This window comes from Solea senegalensis, linkage group LG16, assembly GCF_019176455.1.
Source record: "Solea senegalensis isolate Sse05_10M linkage group LG16, IFAPA_SoseM_1, whole genome shotgun sequence".
NCBI lineage: Eukaryota > Metazoa > Chordata > Actinopteri > Pleuronectiformes > Soleidae > Solea > Solea senegalensis.
The window spans coordinates 1,778,684-1,794,731 of record NC_058036.1 but is presented as its reverse complement, the minus strand read 5'-3'; the positions used below and the strand labels follow the sequence as shown (position 1 = coordinate 1,794,731).

Here is a 16,048-nt window from a genome sequence, read left to right as displayed (position 1 = left end):
TATTTGTTAGGACCGTTTTCTGTCAGAAACACTGACCTTGTCAGGACCAGTAGTCTTCATAGAGACCAAAACCTGGTTCTAAAGAGGCAGAACCTAATTTCTGAGGAGCTAGTTAAGTTAGGGGTAAATATTGTTAGGTAATAGCGGTTAGGTTAGGTATTAACTGGTTATGAATCAGGTTAGTGATAAGGATAAGAATACATATATACAAATTCATACATACAGTACATGTACATACAGTATATATATAGTAAAATGTCTTCATCCATTCATCTTTTTTTATGCTTTATTCACTTTAATCACATGAGAATTACAGTACCACTTCAGTTTATTTTTTTGTCTTGATTGTAAATAACAAGTGTTTTTATGTCGTAGGATCACAGCTACGGTGAGTGAAAGGGGTCAAGCGACGAAAAGAGTGTCATCAGTGTGAAGGCGAAGCGTTTCAGCGTGGCTGTAAATGACGCCGCTCTGGGTCTGGTGTAGATGTAAGGATGCTCCTGCAGAAGAGTCAGCAGACAAATGAACCCAAAACCACATTCTACTTGAAAATAAACAGTATGACAAACTCCCCAGGGGGTCAGACAAAAGCTTTGTACCGGTGGTGGACAGATGGGTTTCATCGGCTCTAAAAATGTCCTTATCCTGTCTTTCCCTCCATCAGGCTGAAACTATACAGTCAGACGAAGACAGAGGGTTTAAAAGTAAGATCTTCACTGGTATAATAATGATCAATAAACATGATACCATGTTGTTCCACAGTCCTTTGGCGAGCTCCTCGTGTCCCTTCACGCTGAAGTGTAAGCAGTCTGCTGTAAAGAAGCTAAAGTCAACCGTCCCGTCCTGAAATGAGGCCATAAAAGATGAAGTGTGTGTGTTTTAAATGTTGCGCGGGTGCATTTTTCCATGTGAGACTCACAGGAAGTCTTGGTGGTTCTGTGTTCTCCAAAAAGGGCTGCAGAACAACAGCAAAGTCCTTCTTGATGAACCGATCGCTCTGCAAAAGCTTCTCCAAACGTCTCTACACAAAAAACGAGCAAGTTGTTAGTGATAGTACTTTACTTTATTTATATTTCTAATTTCTAAAATCAGAAGAAGAGTTGGTATTATGGTCTGTATCTACAGTATATAGAGCTTAGTTACACTACAGTTTTCACCCATTCACACGCTGCAACATGGAGTTAAGTGTCTTTGCTCAAGGACACATATAGACAGACTAGCAGAGCCAGGAGTTGAACATACAACCTTCCAGTTAACTTTGACTTCTTAAACTTAAGTACTGTACATTTTATTTTAGAGAATGACTTTTGATACTTAAGTACAGTAAATGTCATGAACTTTAAGACTTTTACTTAAGTAATATTATATAAAAACTTCTACAAAAGTCATTTTCCGGTAACATACTTTTAGTTAATTTATACAAGAGTGAAAAGGCCATAATTGAAAAATAAATAAAAATACAACTCTGTAGTGTCATGAATTCCATAGTTTATGGAAAAAAGTTATTGATCAATTACGGTGAACCGTCAATGACTTTTTAACTCTTTACTTATCTTGATCAAAAAAAACAAAACAAAACAACAAATGGAAAAAAAAACAAAAACAATTGACGACTCTACTGCCAACAACATGACAAACACACCTGAAATTCATAGTTAATCTCAACCAGCTCCTGCAGTTCAGGGGAGTTCTCTTCGGGTTTAAGCAAGCAAGAGCAGAAAACCCTGTGAGCAAATGATAGCAGATTATCAGACTACTGGATTATAACAATTCAACCATATTAACACATTATCAGTTTATCACACAACTGGATTATTGTAATTCAGTCAGGTAACATATATTATCACACTACTGGAATATTGTAATTCAACCAGATTAACACATTATCAAGACTATCACACAACTGGATTATTCATATTTCATAGGATTAACACATTATCACAGTTCTAGATTATTGCAATTTCATCGTATTATGTCATCAACTTGATATAATTGTAATAATCCAATAATGTGAAGACGTGTTACTCCATTTAAATGATAACTCATCAATGTGATTATCTAATGACATGCTAACCTGAATTATAATAATCCAATACTGTGATCATGTAATAATGTGTACACCTGATAAAATACAATAATCTAGGAATGTGATAATCTGATGAAGTGATTATATTTCAAATTGAATACATTTACAATAGTGGGGGGAAGTAAGGGATAAAGACCTATTCTATTCTAATCTGGAGTTTGAACTTGAATTTTAATTAAAGCAGTAGAAGTTACTTCCGAAGGTAACAGCCCAGAATTGGTTTGTGTATTTTTCTCAGAGGTTTCATCGGAGGAATCTGCACCACGTTCACGATGGTCCTGGGAATCTGAAACCAGAGGGGATCTCTCGTGTCAAGTCCAGCTGGAGACACCGGGTGGACGTCTCATTTTTAGGGCACAACATCAACACCTCACCTCGTTCATCATCAGGTCCAGCGCCTCCGTCATGTGGTGAGCGAAGCTGTCGGGGGAAAACAGCTTCTGTGGAGGGTCGGAAACATGAGCAGGTGGTCAGTTCTACAGCACATAATATACTGTATGCAGAACAATAGAAATGATCAGAACTAATGGGTTTTATAATAGGACAGATTGTGATTTTCCTTCATTTGTACTATGACCTAAATATGCATGACAGCTTTTCTATACACTGTAGTGAGGTGTGGGGAGATGCGTTCCTTGTTTCACGTGGAACCACACCCAACATCATTGTTACAGTAAGTAGTATTGACTTAAACCCTGTAGTACACTCTCCTTTTTTACCTTGTTTTTACAATAATCGCAAATGTCGTTCATGCCAATCAGCAACGTCACCACCTTCCAGTCCTCCCGGAAGTTCAGACCCTGAAGAAGAAGAAGAAGAAGAAATGTCAGGTCATTTTGAAGAGACTGATGCCACTGAAGGAAGTTACCATGTATGAAACTCTGAGCTCTGAAACATACAGGATAAGACTTGAAAGTGTCAATCATGTTTCCGATCTGGTTTAAGATGTTCCTGTAGGACACACACACACACACACACGAGTAATAGCTTTCGTTAAAATTAATAAAACGGTGCAAGTTATTTTACATGTCAAATATCTTGCAGCTGTAATTATTCTTGTTCTTAAGAAAACATACAACAGGTCCATACAAAAAAAAAAAGTTAGGTATGATAGGTTCATCTAGCTAGTTGGCTAAAATGGGCAAGCATATAAAAAAACCAAAATAGTACATTTTAGAGTTTTAGAACCTAGTTTAGAGTTCGTGTTACTGCAGGTTGTAAAGAAAGAAGTAAAGAAATAGAGGTCTCACAGCGTGTTGTGGCCGGTGACGGCGAAGTTGAAGCCGGTCTCACGGACGGTTGTGGGGTTACCGTAAAACGTCATCACCGGAGACAGACCCAGCAGTTTGGGATTGAAGAGTTTGAAAATGTCTGGAAACAGAAATTTTAATATTTCACTTATACTTAATGAAGTTTTTCTTATTTGTTCACTATAATGTCATTAAAGTTGACACTGAAACTCAACACAACCACTTATTACTTTATTTACAATTATCTTCATGTTTTCGTAGTTTTTTGTGAGTGAATATTGTGAACTTACTTGCCAGTGTAATGACATCTTTGTGTCCTCCGATGCTGCAGAAAAACAATAATTCCATGTATTAAAAAAACTGTTCATAAATATGTGTAAGTTAAATGCTGTGTCGCTAAAGCAACTGAATAGAATGGAGAAGTGATTTTACCTCCACGACATATGACGATATTCATATGGTATGGAAACAAATGTGGAGCCGTTAGCACCACAGGCTGTCTGCACACAAATAAATAAATAAGCTGCAGACACTATCAATCAAAAGTAAATTCCATTACAATATCGGCATGTTTTGTTTTTAGCAATTAAATAATAATTATTACATGGTTTTTAATAAATAAAACCCAACCAATAAAAACTGATGGGATTCATTTTCATAAAACACAATAAAGTGAAATGTTTTCTTGGTTGTTTTAATCTTCCCTTACAGTTAAAGAGTCTCCCAGTGCAGCGATGACTTTTACGTCTGCAGCTTTTACAAATTCAACTGTAACGGAACAAAAAAAACACAAAACACAGGAAAAATAATCATAAAAACACAGAGAACATTATTTAAAAAACACACACTAAACACGAAAGGATTACATCTGTGTTTTTATGAAGAATAAAAAGTAAATATTTGATTACGTGACAGGATTTGACTGAATCACCTGATGTGGGGACGTTTGCAGACGGACTCGTGTCGTGACAGTGAAACAGAGGACGAAGACGATGACGATAAGGGAAATCTGCTCCGTAAACGTCCTGCAGGTAAAAAGACACAGTCGCGACAAGGTCACAAAGGTTTTGTCTGTAAACAGAACTTTTGCTTTCATTAAAAAACAACAACAAATTGCTCACAAATGATCATAGTTTTGTTGGCAAATGTATTTTCTTCTTTTTTCAAACCCCTTCTGTTTGATTGCACAATAAAGACACAAATGTTGCAGTATGTTTTGTTTTGTTTTGTTTATAATGTCATATACAATAGATTCATTATGTAAATATTCATGTAAATGTGCATATATATGTAAAGAAGATGACATATTTTCAGATGTAAGTTACTGTATGTGTAGACGTCTATACAGATCATATAATGTATAGAATTTATGAAGTGACAGAGAAAGAGAGAGAAATACCTGTTGGACGGAGTTTTGTCCTGCATTCAGTGTTTGTCGTGCAAAAGAAAAAGTGAACACGTGTCTTCATAATTCAACCACAGAATCGCTCAAATTAAAAAAACTTAAAGTGAATTAAGGGTTTTTTCATCACCTACCGCTGACATGACACTGTGTTACACACACAGAGGCTGCGAACAGCACAGACGCGACAAACATGTTTGTGCTTCAGAAAATGGAGGAGATTTATAATGCTGTCTTTAAGGCTGCATTAATCTTTTATGACCGTTGTAACGAGTAATTATGAACCTTATCTTTGACCTTTGTAGCGTAAAGCCAGCGTGTTCTGAACAATAACATAGATCTGTTATTAAGCGGCCACTAAAATGTCCCATAAATGTTAAGTGTAATAAAGGTTATTTATTTCATAATGTTGTGTGCGTGAGTTTGTGATTGTTCAAAGAAAGTGTGACGGCATTTTACTTTTACTTTTCTTGTGTCTCCCTGCCAACAAAAGAACAAGAAAATAAAAAAACAAATAAATAATACTAATGGCATTATCAGTTATTGGCTAAATTATTGTTTTGCACCATTGTATCATTCTCTTGATACATTTTCAATGTAACTAGGGTTAGGGTTAGTTTCCATTCTACCACAATGTTACTTTAAGACAAAAAAAATGTCTAAATTGAAGTGAAAAGAAATTTGCATTTGTTTTATCAAGGTAATTATCAGTTTTCTCACGTTGTTGTTAAACAAATAAAACCAAATAATGGATTTAATCCCAAAAATAAATTGAATAGACATGCAGAAAATCACGTTCTAAAATCTTTTAATTTTGAGTAAATTAAAAATTCAAATAAAAATAAAATTAGCAAGAAAACCATGTCATGGTCATGACATGAGGTTGACGCCAGGTGTGTGTTTTTTTAGTTCTTATTTATATGTAAAATTATTCTTTTTGTTAAATATAATTCACAATAATCTGCGAGACTCATCTTAAATTTAATGATTTATTTTTTATCATTAACGTCAACATTTTGTGATCAAAATGGATCTGAAGAGTTTAAAAATGTGTAACTTTGGTGAATTAAGGAGGCGCTGGGTCGCGTGACGTCATGTCGGGGTCACGGGGCTTGACCGCAGGTTGACCTCAGGTGTGTGTGTGTGTGTGTGGTGTTTTTTTTTCAGGTGTCTTCTCCTGCTAAAGGTAAACAAATGGACTCGGCGGCGGTTTGCGGTAAAAACATGAGAAATGTGGTCGAACGGCGCGAACTGAAGCGAGTAAAATGCCCGGAAACAAGAGGAGATTTAATGTCCGATTCCCTCCGGTGAGTTTTAAACCCGTTTCCCTCTGGATTATACCTGTTTCTTTAAATCTTAACGCGCTCCACTCACGAGGAGCTACGTGCTAACGTTAGCGTGGAGCGGCTGCTGCGTTCAGGGACGGTGGGAAGTCTCGCAGCCACCGTAGTTAAAACTGTCATGCGACTTTTATTTTCTTTAAAGTCTAAATTAATTTATTTTGAATTGTATGAATTCAATATTCAAAAAAGTGCTGCAACTAACGATTATTTTCAGAATTGATGAATCTGTCGGTTATTTTCTTGATGAATCCAGTAATTGTTTAGTCCATAAAATGTCTGATGTTGATGAGTGTTTACTAAACCTGGAAATGATGATGTTCTCAAATGTCTTGTTTTGTCCACAAACCAAAATGGTTTAGTTTAAATTATTTCCTTTGGTATGCAGAGCAAATAAACCAGAACATATTCACATTTAAGAAGCTAAAGTTTTATGTTCGATTCTATGAAATAATCTTAAATATGAACAGTTCCTTTTCATACCGTTCTCTCCAAACGCTTCAGATAAGTTTCACACTCATTTGGAAGTTGGTTAAAATCCACATCACATGGTCTAATAGTGTGTTAATAGGTTGTTTTATTTGTTTACTCACAGAGTCGAATCAAGAAGATCATGCAGAAGGACACCGAGGTCGGGAGGATCGCGATGGCGGTTCCTGTGATCATCTGTATCCTGTCACACATGAGCAATATTTTTAATCTTTTATCCATTAACTTTATTTGTGATTATTAGCTTTATGATTGATTAACTGTGTATGTGATTAGTTGTATCTGTATAAGTTTAGTGCCTTCTCACTGCTTTTGTTACAACATATTTTGTTATGTTATATGGCGGCTCACTCCCTAAACACATGAAACACAAGGCATGCTACGTTTACTACGTTAGTAAACAAAACAACAATAATCAATAATTCTTAGAGGAAAAGAAAAACAAGTGATACAGACTGTGATGCTGGGAGGAAATAATCAGCAGCCGACTGAGACCGGAGTGTGTAGAGAGTGTTGTTGTTGTTGTGCAGCAGTGACGTCCTGAACCACAGAGAGCAGCTCGGGCCTTGGAAATGTTCCTGAAGTCTCTGTTGACTAAAACCTGCGTGATAACTCAGTCCAAGCTCAGCACCGTCATGTCTGTCGCTCACATGTGAGTAAACCTGACGATCCTCAGTCTGAAGATTCGTGTATTTGGAGCCAAATACTGTCCAAAGAAAAAGACTGCTTATATGCTGATGAACAGAGTAATGTCGCTTTTCCATTATACAGTTCTATCTCAACGAGAATAGTCATGAGCTTGAAGTCTGACTCAAGCATCAAAGCCAACAATACCAAACTGTAGATCAGTTAAAAAGACTTTAAACGTTAAAAATCCCTGAAAACATGCGTTAATCACTAGCTAATGTAAAAATGGCGACAAAGTACACTCTACTTCGAGTCACAATAATAAAAACGTTGAAGATTTGCATGTGAACTGAACGTTTGTTGTTGTGCAGGAAACAGTGCATCGAGTCAGAGAAGCTCTTCTACTTCCTGAAAGAGCTGACTGAGCGAGCGACGACTACGGCAGCCCAGAGGGACAACAGAGGCATGAGTATGTGGCCGCTGTACAGGTAGACTCCAGCGCTCTTCCGCACCTGTAACCAGTGTGTGTATTGTTATTGTTATTGTAAAGCGAACACTCACACACGAGAAGGAATCTGGTTTTTAAAAAAGAACGGTTTGAAACGATGAATCAATTATTTGAATGTTTGATTTTTCTTTTCTTTAAAGGACCAAACAATATGACGTTTCTGTTAAAAAAGCCACTGATGTGGATGAAAAGAAGCCGGCACCGAGGATGAGCCTCGACTCAGTCGACCACGACTCCAGCTCCAGCGTATGTTCCTGAAAACATTCTTTGTAGTAATTATCATTCTTTCTTAACAGCTTAGCTAACTTTCTAGGTAGCTTCTTTTTTTCGTAGTAGCTTAGCTAACTTGTTAGGTAGCCAATGTCGATCCATCTTAGTAGCTTTGCTAATATGCTAGGTAGTTTTCATCTTTTTTTCGTTGTAGCCTAGCTAACATGTCATATAGGTTGCTAATTTCTATCTTTCTTTCTTCTTCTTCTTATCATTATTATTATTATTTTTTCATAGAAGCTAATTAACCTTGCTAGGTAGCTCCTATCTTTCTTAGTAGCTTGGAAAACATGCTAGGTAGTTTATATATAGCTTTTTTTATTGGTAGGTTAGCTAACTTTCTAGGTTGCCTTTCATTCTTAGTAGCTGACCAACCTTGCTAGGTAGCTTCTATCTATCTTTCTCAGTAGCTTTGTCAAGAATTCTAGGTAATGCTTCTGTCTTTCTTTCTTAGTAGCTTTGCCAACATGCTCGACAGTGTCTGTCCGTCTTGTCTGTCAGTCAGTTAAGACATTTTCAAATCACAAAGAGCTTTGTTTCCGGTTTCACAGTTTTAGCACAATGGCACTCTGGGTGTTGGTGGTGACCTCTACAGGCTGAAATGTTTATTACACTCCAGAAAAGTGAGACTAAACTACTATATGTTCCCTTTTCCTCCTTGCATCAAAGAAAGACAATCATGTTTGTGTTAACATTATTGTTGTTATTAATTGATTCACTTCCTGTTTCTCTAGGAGTCGGAGCTCTACATCTGTTTATGAAACCAGAGGAAAAAACTCACTGAATTTACAGCCATTTCATCTGTTTTTTGTTTGAACATTTCTTTTCATTTGAGCTGCTCAGTGATATTTACGATGACGTAGTTTGACGTTTGCCTGATGAAATACAGTTTTTTTGGATAAACTTGAGATTTTTCTGTTCGATAAAAAAGACGAACTGGCTTTTTGTTTTGGGGCCCTTTTACTATACTTATGTTTCAGGGTTATGTTAAAAGAAAATGTATTATATTTTTGTACAATAGAAAGTCCATTGTTTTTGTTAGTGAAGCAGATGTTCAGAGTCCTGAGGTTTTTCCACTTTTCTTTATGATTGTTAGTTTTAGACTCTGCATCGTCTTCATCTGACTTTTATTTGGTCACAAACAAAAAAAAGTTAAACTTGCAGTAAAACCAAACTAAGTGCTTATTTTTCCTGAGCAGAAAACTTTTTTTTTTTTAAAAGCACTTGTAAATTAAATGTTTTAAAGGCAGAAAACATTGAGTATGAACTGTGAAAATAAATAACCTAAATAATAAATAAGATCATATCAACTGGTTTGGGTTTCATACATTTAATTAAGTTTTAAAGATAAAACTCACAAAAAAAACAGATACAGGAGCTGGTTTATTCCAATAAACTAAACAAGTTTTTTTTTACAGTATGATGGGATGAAATGAGGAATAAATAGACGCAGTTTTGTTCTAAAAGTTTTTTTAAAGTGGAAATTTACAATCATGTCTCTGTTGTTGCTACGCAAGATACCTGCTTTAAGAACTTAACAGTTTTTTTATGATCCAACACTGAAACAACATTTGCTGGAGAGTGGAGCTGCTCTGATCACACACACTGACATTAGGACTGTAAATGTGTATGAATCTGGTGTGAAAGTACAGTACTGCTGAGCAAGAAGTGACAAGTAAAGGTTTAAATTCGGTGGCTGCTGTTACTTCTGTCTGGATCATGCATCTGTGCTGAAAAGCATCTTAACTGCAGTTAAAAAAAAAAATACTTATAGTTTTTAAAGCAACATGACTGCTCAAATTAAAGAAAAGCAACATTTTATTATTTTTTTTTAAATCTTGCAGTGAACTACATTTTTATTTAGAAGTCGAGGCCAATTTGTGTAGGTGGTTTGATAAATTCTTCTTTGTTTTATTGATTTCATTTCTCATCGCAAAGGCACAGTCCATTTACTCTCCGAGGACTGAAATACTGAAGGACAAACATGATGTAGACTTAAATACGTTCAGAAAATTAAAAACATTTACACTCAGACAGGCTTTGCTGCTTTCTTAAACTCGTGCTTTGACTTTAAAACCTGCCGTCTTGTGAACAGCGTCAACAGTTTGCCGTCTTCAGTAGAGCCGCGTTCCGAAACCAAAAGTCTGTTTAATCGCTTCAAAGTAGTATCTCTTCCATCCCTCTCTCGTCCGCTCCTCCTCGCTTTCGGGAACACCCACCAACTCCAGCCTCAGCTCGGTCTCGCTGCTCCGATCCAAGAAGACCATCGTGATTCTCGCGTAATGTTCTGTACGACAGAAAAACAAAACACGTTGTCGTCACACGGAATCGACTGGGACATGGACTGGAATTTGTTTTTCCCTTTAGCTTCCATGACCAACGCTATTTAAATCCCACTGGTGCTTTTCCATGATACAATTCGAGCACGACTCGGCTCGACTGTTTGTATCAATCAAATAAAAATACTAAGACTATAAAAAGCAGAAACATACCACTGGGCCAGTTGTTATATCTCCACTTCATAACTATCTTCTCATCAGGAACCTGGAGGCAAAACAAAATATTTAAGTGGTTAAAAAAAAAACCCACACATTTACGTCATTAAATAATATGTGACAGTGTTGATATACACATTAAAATGTTGAACATAAATATTATTTCCAGGATTCTAAAGTTTAAACGTTGGTCTCACCAGCTCCGTGAATTCACCCAAAACGTTTCCGTCTAAAAGACGGAACCTTCCTCCTTTGTCTGCGTCCACCGAGGCTGAAGCTCGCGTGAACGCCTGCACCATCTGCACACAAACCACACAGAACCAGACCTCCGTTAACCTTTCACACTTTGTGATCCGAGACCCGCTGCATGTGAGCCAACGCGACCCTCACCTCCTGGTTGAGGAAAACTCTGTAGAGATCGGCCGGTGAGGTGAGGAAAGTCTCTCTCAGGCTCAGCTTGCAGGTTGGGATCTTGACGCCGGTGTTGACCGGAGCGGTTGAACTTCCCGGCGAAGAAATCTGTTCAAACACAACCAGAACCACAGTCTGGTGAGAAAGGAGCCAACAGAGCTGGTACCAACGCTGGTAGGAGTCTTCTAACTCCAGTAGGTGGCGCTGTATCACTGTATCATAAGCTAAGTGCGTATTGAATCCAGTTGACCTTTAAGTCACACAAAAACAGAATGGTAAGGTGGATCGTGCTGCGGTTCTATGTTTCGTACCTGCTGTGCATGTTAATCGTTATACAAATTGTTGTTTCGTCGCCTCCTTCTACTTCAGGGTCAAAGACCGTGGAGGACATTTTGGTGTGTGTGCAGAACGCATAGCATATACATGCAGGAGTAATTGGACTATGAATCGCATTATGTGGGTATGTTAGTCCGACTAAGACCAGCTCAATTGTAGTCTGACTTTAAAGAAGAAAGCAGAACATTTCACATACATGAAAACAAAGTTTAAACAGGTTTCTTTTGTTGCGTTTCAGAAAGAACTCGACTAATGTGATTTGGTAGCAGACTAAATTTGTGATATAGTCTGACCTCTCTCATAGTACGACATGGGAGGGATAAACATTATTGGACCATGACGTGACCACCATACTTTCATGTCGATAATTTGATATCTGGAAAGACCAACATATGAACATGTATATATGTATGGAGGGTTTAACAGTCAGTTTTTGAATTTGATGTTTCAGCAGCACTGACCTGAGTTTTATCCAGCTTGGCTTTGGACTGTGACGTGGACTGAATCGCGGCCATGCCGTTGGCTGTCGGCAGGATCATTCCCTGTGTGAACTCTGCAAAAAATATAATAATAAATGACTGCACAACCATAGTGTCCATGTTTTGTTTTTTTTGACGTTATCTTAAATATCTAAGTAGTTAGAGTTAGACACAGCATCTAGAAAATACATGACCAGCAGCTGATGGCATTGACAGTATTATAATAGTTTAGTTTTGACCCTGATTTAATTTACAAAAAAAAAAAAGTAGGGAAAAAACCCTCCCTTACCTGTTTTTAAATACCCCACGTAACTGTCCAGGGCTCTGCGAACTTTGTCAGCTCCTTTAGTTTTCATCAGGTTGAGCAGCGGCGTCTCAGGCTCATCTTTGTTCAACGATACAGAAACCTAGACCAAGATCGACAGGACAAGTGTCACCAAACGTACTTAAAATTAGCATATTTTTATTAATATTATTATAATATTAATAATAGGTTTACCCGGGATTTGCTTAACTTGAGTAAAGTTCTTTTAAACTATGAAGCTGTAATACATTTGTGCCATTTCAAAGACATAATCAGGGTTCTTGCACCTTGGCTGACATGAAATTCAAAGACTTTCCAGGACCAATTCTCTCAAATTCAAGGACCGACTGTGCTGACAGTTTAAGATGCTGGGGTAAAAAGCATCTTCATCTGTGGCATTTTATTGATTTTCAGCACGCTCTGCATCGGGATACGTGATTGTCCTTGGGATCCTGGTCAAAGTCATGCTTTGTCATTGTCTTTGGGGAGACGTAGATCTGGGAATTTTGTTTTCCCAGGCATCACTTCATTTGCTTGCTCTTGTTTAATGTTACTCACACGTCATTCTGTGTGGAATCTCGCGTCAACGGCAGAGAGGGAGAGAGAGACAGTGTCCACAACACCACTAATAATTGCTGATTAAAACACATACCTACTAATTAAACACCTTTACTGAGTGAAACTCACATCAAGGTCTTCCATGTCATTTTCATCAGACAGATTTGGAACTTCAAGTGTTCCTGTGTATTTGATTCCTGATTTTGAAGTTCCTGGACATAAAAAAAAAGAGAAAAAAACGTCAGTACAGACTCAAAGACATGTTTATTTAATTTAAAACTGACTGCGACAACATGGTTTTGATCAGCTGCTCTCTCTCCCTCTCCTCTGCGTGCTACTCAAGAATGTGAACGAGAAAAAAAGGAGACAAACAGCTGCAAGTAACGAGGTCAGTTTCCTGTTTGTTTCGTTCATATCTGATCAGCGAGGCTGCCGTTACTGTGAGGTCAAGAGTCGTGTACTCACCAGTCCAAGTGGCTTTCAGGGTCCATTCATAGAAAAAAATAAGCTTCCCTTTGCGGTTGTTGATGGAGGCCTCTCCTTCCACCTTGCTCACTTCCGTCACCTCACAAGTGCCCTGTTCGTTCTCCACACTCAGTCCCACCAACAGAAATTTCAATTTGTCTGAGGACCAGTTTGTCGCATCTCGTTCGGTCCTGCGGAGAATAAAGTGATGAGAAAACAGACGCATACAGGTAAATGACATATTTTTATAAACTTCTTTAAGGCTGACACAAATGTGGCCATGGATTAGGAGTCACAGTTAGGGACGGGCAGTCCGAGTTCAGGACGACCTATGACCTACATACTAAAAACGGAACGCACCATACTTGCAACAGAAACTCTGTACATAGATCCTAGTTTACAATATTATTAATCTACTGCTCATGACCATATTTAAGTAATTTTACCCCGTGGATCATTAAAGTATTTCTGAAGTATAAACCCACCAAAACAGTGTAACCCGTTCATGGCTGGCTCAACGGTTTCTTTTTACTATTTGTTTTCCATTTATTCCATAGTATTTTGTTGTGGTTTTTACTACTAAAAACGTGTATATACTATATTTTATTTATATTCTATTCTGTCAGTACTGGGTGCCCCTATATATTCTGTACATTATCCATGCTTCTACCATAGCACACACATCTAATGTCATTACAGGTAATAATGTTGCATTGTTACTTAGGAGACATTTAACATTTTATATTCATGGGGCTCCAGTGTGTGTCGTGAAATGTTGAGTGTAGAGCTGCCACAATTTTATTATTTATCAATTACTAAATTAATTGTCACCTATTTTGATTGATTGGATTAATTGGTTTAAGGTTTTTGTTTTTTTCCAGCTTCTTAAATGTGAATATTTTCTGGTTTCTTTACTACATAGAACACATTTTCTGGAAGAAACGGATACTCAATGAATTGCGAAAATAAAAGACAGATTATTCGATTGTGTAAGGTGTAATAAGTACAGTACAAGAAAAACAGTCATGATAATGTTAAAACACGTTAACACATTGAGTTTTCATGTAATGATATGACTATTTTGAGAATCAATTTATCAGTTTGAGTGTGTTTTTTAATAATTAACACGCTTCAAGATTTTTCCGGCTTCTGAGACATTTGAGAATGTCATAAGTTCGCGCTTTTTGGAAACGAAAATCAACATTTTCTGAGATTTCATGGACCAAACAAGTACGCAATTAATCTAGAAAATAACCGACAGTTAAGAGTAACTGTGCACTGGGGTTATGTAAAGCCCGACTACATGTTAGCAAAATAAAAAACGTGAACTTTGACTCAGTTGTAGTTATCAACAGTCAGTGTTTACTGTCAATACTAACTGAGAGTAAATATACATATAACGACTGGTTATCGTTAAAAAATGGAGCTTAATGTGTGAGTGTGTGGTGTTAGCATTAGCGTGCTAGCTAGCTAACAAACTAGCACGTCGGTGTGCCTCATCTCACCAGTGCCAGTTGTTGACGTTAGTCGCGTCCGCTCTTTCCTCTACGATCCAGCGAGGGTCTCCTTCTCCCCACTTGGCCATTTTTAGTAGCTGAACGGCGCTGATAAACGGTCGATGCGGTGAGGAGGTGAGTTTGCCGGTGACTGTTTCCCGGTGCACGTTGTTTCTAGAAGCGTCTGGTCGCTGCTCGTTCTCTCTCGCTGTGCAACGGTGCTCACGCGTTTATACGCCGTGCGCAGAAAATACTAGAAGCGGAACGTTTTGTGGAAGGCGCTGATAAAATGTCCGCCACACCCCATTTCCTGCACGGAGTAGTTCCGCGTGCAACACGTTTTTAAAAAACAGACAAAAAAAGTGTTTGGAATAAGAATATTGTTGTTATTAAGATCAAAGCAATGACCCATAATATGCATCAAGCTTCTCCATTTTGTCAGAAAATGACAAGAAAATCCCCCGTTTGCACTTCATTCATTGACTGCCCGCCAAAGTGCAGGTAGCTCTGCAGGTTTGACTGCATCAGCAAAGATAACATTTAGTAAAGTTAAACCCATTCACATTTCCCATCGATTATTACGACATTTAATACACGTTATGTGTTAGGTCTTAAGTGTTGGTCTATGTTCGATGTCATATATTATGTTCAACTACTTCCACTGAGATCCAAGATCAATGCAGTGACCCATAACAATCATCGAGCTCAGGGCTGTTTCCAGCTTTGTGGGGGCCCATACACAAGATGCTGTTTGGTGGCCACTAGTTTACCAAACTATAATGCAGAGATTCTGAACCCATGTTTTCAAACACAGTCTCCTGAGATGACGGACACCGTTGTGGGTCGTGAGTCACCGTGTAAGAATACATGTGCAGTAGGAGTTAAAGTATAGAACAGACGTGGAAGGTAACTTGCAATGCAATGTCGAAGAAGTTGTCGACTCAGCCTTTTGGTCACATGGTCCACCTTAGGCAAAATAAAAATGATCACCTGAATCAGCACTTTTCATATACAATTCTTCTCCTAAAAATAATGATGATAAAAATAATGCTGCCCTCCATAGCTCTAATCTGTCAATCCGCATTTCAACAATTTCAGACAGTTTAAATATATCCTTCCTGAAAGGGGAGGACAAACTTTGTATCAAGCCTTATCACTGTGGAAACAAAACTTTCTTTGTGTTATGTGTCTTTTTTGTTCTTAAAAACTTTTACATGAATAACAAATATCTTCAACCCCCCCGAATGACTCTAAACACTGTAGTGTACTGTACATAGTGCTGTAACACTGTGTCATAGAAAGACACCAAAAATTGGAGAAACGCTGCTTCCATGTGGATAAAAAGCTAATACAATAAAAAACCTGTTCTAGTGCGTATGAGCCCTAACCAAATAAACCACCAGCAGAATGTAGATCCTCTGAGGAGTGTAAACACTCACACAAGGTAAAACTTTGAAAGGTGGTACACAACTGAATCATTTCCTCTTCACCTTCACCTTTATGAGCAAACCAAACCCCTGCTTGTTACTGAG

The 16,048-nt window shown here is 37.7% G+C and overlaps 3 protein-coding genes across 7 annotated transcripts; 1 reads left to right on the top strand and 2 right to left on the bottom strand.

The window, feature by feature from the left end:
* Positions 1–277: 277 nt before the first annotated feature.
* Positions 278–4,989, bottom strand: LOC122782974 (phospholipase B1, membrane-associated-like). Its single transcript, XM_044047594.1, has 16 exons — positions 4,873–4,989; positions 4,736–4,773; positions 4,268–4,361; positions 4,046–4,104; positions 3,769–3,836; positions 3,627–3,661; positions 3,337–3,457; positions 2,986–3,037; positions 2,806–2,886; positions 2,461–2,526; positions 2,281–2,372; positions 1,643–1,724; positions 920–1,021; positions 748–843; positions 600–671; positions 278–500 (listed from the first exon to the last, which is right to left on the bottom strand). Exons 1-16 carry the CDS (start codon positions 4,931–4,933, stop codon positions 384–386), a joined length of 1,236 nt encoding a protein of 411 aa, XP_043903529.1. The 5' UTR covers positions 4,934–4,989; the 3' UTR covers positions 278–383.
* Positions 4,990–5,880: 891 nt separating this feature from the next.
* Positions 5,881–8,741, top strand: LOC122782977 (dr1-associated corepressor). 5 transcript variants are annotated; one of them, XR_006361994.1, is made up of 7 exons: positions 5,881–6,045; positions 6,674–6,746; positions 7,126–7,219; positions 7,566–7,682; positions 7,843–7,948; positions 8,524–8,595; positions 8,707–8,741. XR_006361994.1 is itself a non-coding variant. In XM_044047597.1 (6 exons), exons 1-5 carry the CDS (start codon positions 6,004–6,006, stop codon positions 7,911–7,913), a joined length of 378 nt encoding a protein of 125 aa, XP_043903532.1. In that variant the 5' UTR covers positions 5,881–6,003; the 3' UTR covers positions 7,914–7,948; positions 8,707–8,741. The 5 variants fall into 5 exon arrangements, 2 of the variants coding, with proteins under 2 accessions (XP_043903532.1, XP_043903531.1); XR_006361995.1 differs by having other exon boundaries at positions 7,566–7,663; positions 7,843–8,595; XR_006361993.1 differs by having other exon boundaries at positions 7,843–8,595.
* A 595-nt stretch (positions 8,742–9,336) lies between these two features.
* Positions 9,337–14,763, bottom strand: LOC122782976 (activator of 90 kDa heat shock protein ATPase homolog 1-like). Its single transcript, XM_044047595.1, has 9 exons — positions 14,526–14,763; positions 13,021–13,211; positions 12,685–12,767; positions 11,983–12,100; positions 11,676–11,767; positions 10,858–10,986; positions 10,665–10,766; positions 10,465–10,516; positions 9,337–10,259 (listed from the first exon to the last, which is right to left on the bottom strand). Exons 1-9 carry the CDS (start codon positions 14,603–14,605, stop codon positions 10,087–10,089), a joined length of 1,020 nt encoding a protein of 339 aa, XP_043903530.1. The 5' UTR covers positions 14,606–14,763; the 3' UTR covers positions 9,337–10,086.
* Between the last annotated feature and the right edge of the window lie 1,285 nt (positions 14,764–16,048).

Excerpts from the sequence above, each read along its gene's own strand:
- LOC122782974 (XM_044047594.1), bottom strand. The coding sequence starts at position 4,933 with ATGTTTGTCGCGTCTGTGCTGTTCGCAGCCTCTGTGTGTGTAACACAG. Across the intron at positions 2,527-2,805 it reads GCGATTATTGTAAAAACAAG|AAGCTGTTTTCCCCCGACAG; the intron begins GTAAAAAAGGAG and ends GACCCTCCACAG. Across the intron at positions 2,373-2,460 it reads TGGACCTGATGATGAACGAG|ATTCCCAGGACCATCGTGAA; the intron begins GTGAGGTGTTGA and ends CTCTGGTTTCAG.
- LOC122782977 (XM_044047596.1), top strand. The coding sequence starts at position 6,004 with ATGCCCGGAAACAAGAGGAGATTTAATGTCCGATTCCCTCCG. Across the intron at positions 6,747-7,125 it reads GGCGGTTCCTGTGATCATCT|CTCGGGCCTTGGAAATGTTC; the intron begins GTATCCTGTCAC and ends CACAGAGAGCAG. Across the intron at positions 7,683-7,842 it reads AGTATGTGGCCGCTGTACAG|GACCAAACAATATGACGTTT; the intron begins GTAGACTCCAGC and ends TTTTCTTTAAAG.
- LOC122782976 (XM_044047595.1), bottom strand. The coding sequence starts at position 14,605 with ATGGCCAAGTGGGGAGAAGGAGACCCTCGCTGGATCGTAGAGGAAAGA. Across the intron at positions 12,101-12,684 it reads ATGACATGGAAGACCTTGAT|GTTTCTGTATCGTTGAACAA; the intron begins GTGAGTTTCACT and ends ATCTTGGTCTAG. Across the intron at positions 10,260-10,464 it reads ATATAACAACTGGCCCAGTG|AACATTACGCGAGAATCACG; the intron begins GTATGTTTCTGC and ends TCTGTCGTACAG.